Below are 6,000 nucleotides of genomic sequence, written 5' to 3'. Positions count from 1 at the left end.
AAAAAGTTGCCAATAACATAATATTATTTGTAATAAGGTGTATAATATTATGTATACTAATATTATTACTGAAAAGTGTATCCGTCAGTCTATTTACTTCTTCTAAATAGACATCTATTTAGAATAAGTATTAGACGGGCATGCATGTCCTCTACTTGGATTTAAAGCGCAGGCTTTAAATAATAAAGGACGGACATAGGACATATCCCGCACGATGAACGAATTGTCTCGCATCAAATCAGCAGGCAACATCTAGTGATATAATTCCAAGTAAAAGTTGTCATTTAAATTCACGATAACAGATTCCGTCCATTATCCTACTAATATTATAAATGCGAAAGTCCGTTTGTTTGTTACCTATTCACGCTCAAACCGCCGAACCGATATTGCTGAAAACTGATATGGCGATACTTTCAGTCCCAGGAAAGGACCTAGGATACTTTATATCTCGGAAAAATGTACGGTTCCCGCGCGATGATCGAATTGTGGCGCAACGGAGTTGCGGGCGCCATCTTGTATTGAATATGTGTGGTCGATGCTTTAGATTTATTGCAATTTTATTCCACAAGTGGATCGTTACACGCGGCCATATCTCTTTTATTTATTTTAAAGTTCACGTTGTGCCGATGTTGTCGCCTCTATTCAAACAGGTATGATTTTAAACGGTGGAGATTGCGCGAATTTTGGTTATACTACATTTTTTTAAATAACTTTGTGACAAAGTGTGGTTGACAAAGTGTGGTTGAAAAGTTGTTTTGTGAAAAGTGTTGATATTAAAGTGTAGGCACAAAATTTTAAAACAATGGTTTTCAGATGTTTTATACTAAGTATTGAAGTATATTATTATGTTGAAACGTAAGATTGTAGCATGACCGAGTTCGAAAAAGACATATTAGTATTTTTATAAGGAAAACTTTTTTTTTAAAGCAAATAGGCAAACGGATAACCTTACAGAAATTGTAAGAAGCCATTCGCCACTCACTGACACCGGCAAAATCAGATATCAAGTTTTATTATAAAGACGATAACTTCATCTCACTTATAAAATATTTCTGTTAATTTTCGTCTACGCCTTACTGCTCTTGAAAATCTAAGAAAACTGATAATGCTTTGAATGATGTTTTTAAAACTATAGACTAAGCGGATGGGAATAAAGCTAATAACCTAACCAAAAGCATTGGAAATCAAAAGTACGCAAAATCAAAAACTCATAACGTTTAAGAAAAATTCCAGGCATATCAATCGTATTACTCTTCAAACAACTGATCCATGAAAACATTTCCAGTCATGGGTTGTGCTGGGTGTGCTGCTGAACATGCTGGGCCAGGGCATGCTGGTGGGGTATACCTCGGTGCTGCTGCCGCCGCTGCAGGCTCCAGGCGCAGAGATCAAGGTTGATATATACTCCGCATCGATAATTGGTGAGTTGTTAAGTAGACTACATATTAGAGAGTCTAAAGAGAATAAAGTGGTGTAAGAGAAATAATGCCTCCCACGCCTATGACAGTAACGGTGGCCGGTTTCATCAAAACTAGGCCAACTCCTGCATGTACAGGACAATAAAGTAATTTAAGCCCAAGTGTGTGCAGCCTACAAGAAGACTTCATATTCTTTTAATCTCGTCAACCTATAATTGGTGGGACGATTGACGGGACAGGCCTCTTGCCAGTTATGTCGGTCAAGCGCAGGACCGGCTTTATATTATGTGATCATCCCAATCCTAATCCCAATTAGGTGATAGCTTTTAGCCGAGAAGTTGTAGTGAAGTATTCAAAGGCACATTTTTATTATTGAGTGTAAGTTTCTAAGGGCACATTTTTATTATTCATGAGTACATGAGTACATCTAGTTAAACTGGCTAGTTAAACTAGTAATTTTTCCTTTTTTGGCGTTCTTAAAAACTGTAGTTAGTTAAATTAAAGAAAATTTACACATTATTCAACTTTTTTCTTTCAGCTTCAATGATTGGCGCCGTCGGCATGTTTGGATTTTTCACGTCTGCCATTCTGATGGATTTGTGTGGCAGAAAATTCGTGCACGGTCTGGTGGCCGTGCCGGGCATCGTCGGTTGGCTCTGCATCTACTACGCTGACAGCGTCACGTTGCTGATCGTCGGAAGGGCATTCGGAGGATTTGCAGCAGGGGCGACCGTCTCCCTAGGAGCCATAGTAATCGGAGAATATACAAGCCCGAAAAACAGAGGAATGTTTCTGAATCTCAAAACAGCCGCCGTCTGTTTGGGCAACTTGGTCGTCCACGTCCTCGGCCATTTCTACCAGTGGAGAACCGTAGCTGTGCTGTCGGTATGGCCGCTCGCCGCTTCGCTCCTCAACGTCTGCACCTGGCCAGAGAGTCCCGCGTGGTTGGTGTCGAAAAGTAAATACAAGGAAAGTGAAAAATCCTTCTACTGGTTGAACGGGAGAAACGAGGAGTCAGTGAATGAAATTGAAAACTTACTGACAGCGCAGAAGGAAAGGATGGCTAATGATTTTAAAAATGTTAGTTTTGGGGGCAAACTCGTTCAGATCCTGAAGAAATTTACAAGGAAAGACTTTCTGAAACCGGTTATGATAATATTCTTCGCGTGTATCTGTCTGGAAGCTTGCGGCAGACACGTCTTTCCAGCTTTTGCTTCACAAATAATCGGAGAAGTCACCGGTAGTAAGAGCCATAAATTCTACTATACTTTAGGAATAGATAGTATCATAACAGCGAGCGCTATTTTCTCCTCTGTTCTGGTGAAATTGATGAAGAGACGCACGCTGCTGTTTGCCACAGGTTTCTTATCTTTAATTGTTCTGTACTGCATATGTGGCTATATGTATTTAGTGAGTGTTGACATATTGTCGAGCGAAAGGACTTATATTCCTATGGTGTTATTCGTCGTGTACTTCATCCTGTCTAATTTGGGATGTACCCCCATACCGATGGCCCTACTGGGTGAGATCTTTCCCCTGGCTCATCGGGGAGTGGGATCCAGCGTCGCAGGATTCATATTCTCGATGTGCGTAACTCTGGCCATGAAAGTGACACCGTATCTCCTGGTCCACATAAAAGTACACGGTACCTTTGCGTTCTTTGGCACGATTTTGGGTCTCAGTTTAGCAGTGTTATGGTTCATATTGCCCGAGACGAAGGACAGAACGTTGCAAGAGATAGAAGACTACATATACAATGGAGAGTTCAAGCAAATAGTCGACAAAGAAGCTAACGTGACAATGATACCGCCACAGAAAAATTATGATGTTTGATGAAATAAAAGAGATCTGTCTTAAGCCGTTAAAACAAGGAAAACGTCGGCCGAAGATGAATTGCTTATAGGAAATGTGTATTCTAAGAACAATTTGAGTCTAAAATTGTATCCGAAGTCGTCGATAAGCATGAAATGAAGGTCAAAAATCACAAAATCGTGTATTTCAAGTTTTTAACGAAATGGAAAATTTTATTGTATAGTGGCCTAGTTAATATCATCATTATGTGGATCATTCTATGAAATGATCCAGAAATATTTATAGCCTTGATGAAAATTTAATTTTAATTTTAGGCTAATTCAAAGTCAAAAGTCTTCAGTTATCAAAACAATCCAATAATAAATAATAAATAATAAATAAAAAATTGAATAATAATTACCTGCAATAGTAAGTAAATTATTTAGTGTTACGTAAGTAATAGTGAATGACAGATTAGATCAGGGATGGCGAACCTTTTCGTATTAATTTTCCCTTTTTCTGAAGCAATCTTCAGTTAGGTCATAAACTCGCTATTCAATAATAATTTCTGTGATCCTATGAACATTTGCCTAATTTGGAGTCCACTACGCAGAGGAGGATCTATAACCTTCATCGTTAGAATAATTTCGATACTACTAAGTAGGGACCGCAGTGGCGTGCTCTAAATCAGTGTTTTTCAATCTGTGGGTGCGACCCCTGGAGTGTTGCGAAGCCTTACTCGGGGGGTCGCCGACAGAAAGAAAAAGCTGACTAAAGTATAATAGATAAATATACCAAACTAGAAAAAAAAATCATTAAGGTAGGCAGCCTTTTAATAAAATTATTTCTTTGGCTTTCCATGACACGAGGGGGTCGCGGTCGTGAAAAAGATTGAAAAACACTGCTCTAAATCTAAAATTTAGAGCACGCGAATGACATTTGTTCGCCAGCCCTGGACTATAATAAATATACCTAGACAATATGAATATTATTGTGATTGTAGGCTGTTGTGTTTCGGTCGACTGTAAAAAAGGTACTCTTTTATCACTGCAAGGATCTGGATGCAATTAAAATTATAATAGAGATTAAATTTTTATGAATTTATTAAAATTTATATACAAGATGGCGCGTTTATCGCGCGGGAACCGTATATTTTCCAGGATAAAAAGTATCCCATAGCCTTTCCCGTCTTTCCGTAATATTTCCATAATTCCATAATTCCGGCCTTTCTGTAAATTCGTTCAGCGGTATGGGTGTTAAATAGTAACAGACAGCTGACAGACAGACTGACACGCTTTTGCATTATTTTACTTATAATATTTTTATGTAAGATTTTGTTTTTCTTTTCTTTATAGATTTATAATATTTTTTAAATGTAAGATTTTGTTTTTTTTTTCTATATATTTCTATAGATTTTGTTATTATCGTATTTGTTTTGTTTGTTACTTAGAAGTTAGTTCCAACCAAACTTATGACGGTCTTAAAATAATTATTGTAGTTAGATAAAATTGGTCACGTTTTGTACGCAATAAAAATTATTCATTGTATATTAAAGTATGAAATAAATTTATAGGCACACGTATATTTTGATCTAACGTACCAAATATAATTATTTTTATTATTATTAATTTATTATTATCAGAAATAAATATCTATCATCTAAGTGCTAATTGGAGCTAATTATGAACTCGAGCTACTGAAGTGACTGAACCAATGATGAAATCAACAGGGAAAATTGAGGAATATAATTAATCATTAATAAATATAATCAATATTATAATTGATTAAGGGCCTGTTTCACCACTTCCTGATAAAGTGCCGGATAGGCTATCCACAACATTTTTACAGATTCTCCATACTCTGTCTGTCAAGTTAAGTGGTGGATAGCCTATCCGGCACTTATCAGGAAGTGGTGAAACAGCCAGCAGGCCCTTATTATTAAAGTCCTGACTTGTTCATTAACGTGGTAAAAAATATAGATTTTGCGTAGTTAAAAAAGTATTTGAGTTTTGTTTCAATAAAGATAGGAACCTCAAGATAATTTTGTTATTTTTTTTTACCTTTATGTTGTAAACAAAGCACTATCTATAAATAAGTCGACAATCCAAGATAGAATTTTTTGGCGCAAATGTACTAGGAGAGTCGAAAAAGAGCTAAAAATGGCCAAGTGCGGGTCGGACACTCGCACGAAGGGTTCCGTATCTAAAACAAAAAATATTTTATTTTTATACTTCAGTTTATAGAATGAGAGGTAATGATTTTAAAATACCTGTAAATAGAAACCAGAAATAACAGTGTTATTATAATATTATAAACATAAGAAATATTGTTGTTAATGTTGATATTAATAAATAATTATCCTGACTATTATTTATAATTTATTGATAACCCCAGGCCACTGTCCATGTTCCTCAGTTTATAAATTATTTATTTTAGATAAGGGCACGTGTCTATTTTTAAAATGCAGTACTTTGGATGGGCTTTGCTTCGTTAGGAATATTGCATTGTGTATTGCATTATACTAGTAAGAAATATACTCAAAGGTCGGAGCAGCCACTATAAATAATAAAATCGTTGTCGTTTGTCGAGCAGCCTATGTGTTGATCAGTTAACTCCTTGTAATTTTTTTTCGAAATCGTTTCACAAAGGGCGGAGTAATCGTTGAACATAAAAAAATAAAAAAACGAACAAAACGCCTCCTCCATTTTGAAAGTCGGTTAAAAATGTAGCTTATGTGTTAATTCGGGATGTCAGCTAACTTGTTGTAAAATTTTGTCGAAATCGCTCCAGC

At 36.4% G+C, this 6,000-nt stretch overlaps 1 protein-coding gene across 1 annotated transcript; it reads left to right on the top strand.

Annotated features, from left to right (window-relative positions):
• Window positions 1-576: 576 nt before the first annotated feature.
• On the top strand, window positions 577-3,572 carry LOC121736659 (facilitated trehalose transporter Tret1-like). Its single transcript, XM_042127990.1, has 3 exons — window positions 577-650; window positions 1,286-1,421; window positions 1,957-3,572. Exons 1-3 carry the CDS (start codon window positions 627-629, stop codon window positions 3,249-3,251), a joined length of 1,455 nt encoding a protein of 484 aa, XP_041983924.1. The 5' UTR covers window positions 577-626; the 3' UTR covers window positions 3,252-3,572.
• Window positions 3,573-6,000: the final 2,428 nt, after the last annotated feature.

The sequence above is a fragment of the Aricia agestis genome, chromosome 19, assembly GCF_905147365.1.
Source record: "Aricia agestis chromosome 19, ilAriAges1.1, whole genome shotgun sequence".
NCBI lineage: Eukaryota > Metazoa > Arthropoda > Insecta > Lepidoptera > Lycaenidae > Aricia > Aricia agestis.
This window is presented reverse-complemented; position numbering and strand designations above follow the sequence as displayed.

What these genes read in the sequence shown, in the direction of transcription:
- LOC121736659 (XM_042127990.1), top strand. Translation starts at nt 627, where the DNA reads ATGTTGTCGCCTCTATTCAAACAG. An exon ending in TGTCGCCTCTATTCAAACAG is followed by an intron (nt 651 to 1,285) that starts GTATGATTTTAA and finishes AAACATTTCCAG; the next exon opens with TCATGGGTTGTGCTGGGTGT. An exon ending in ATACTCCGCATCGATAATTG is followed by an intron (nt 1,422 to 1,956) that starts GTGAGTTGTTAA and finishes TTTTTCTTTCAG; the next exon opens with CTTCAATGATTGGCGCCGTC.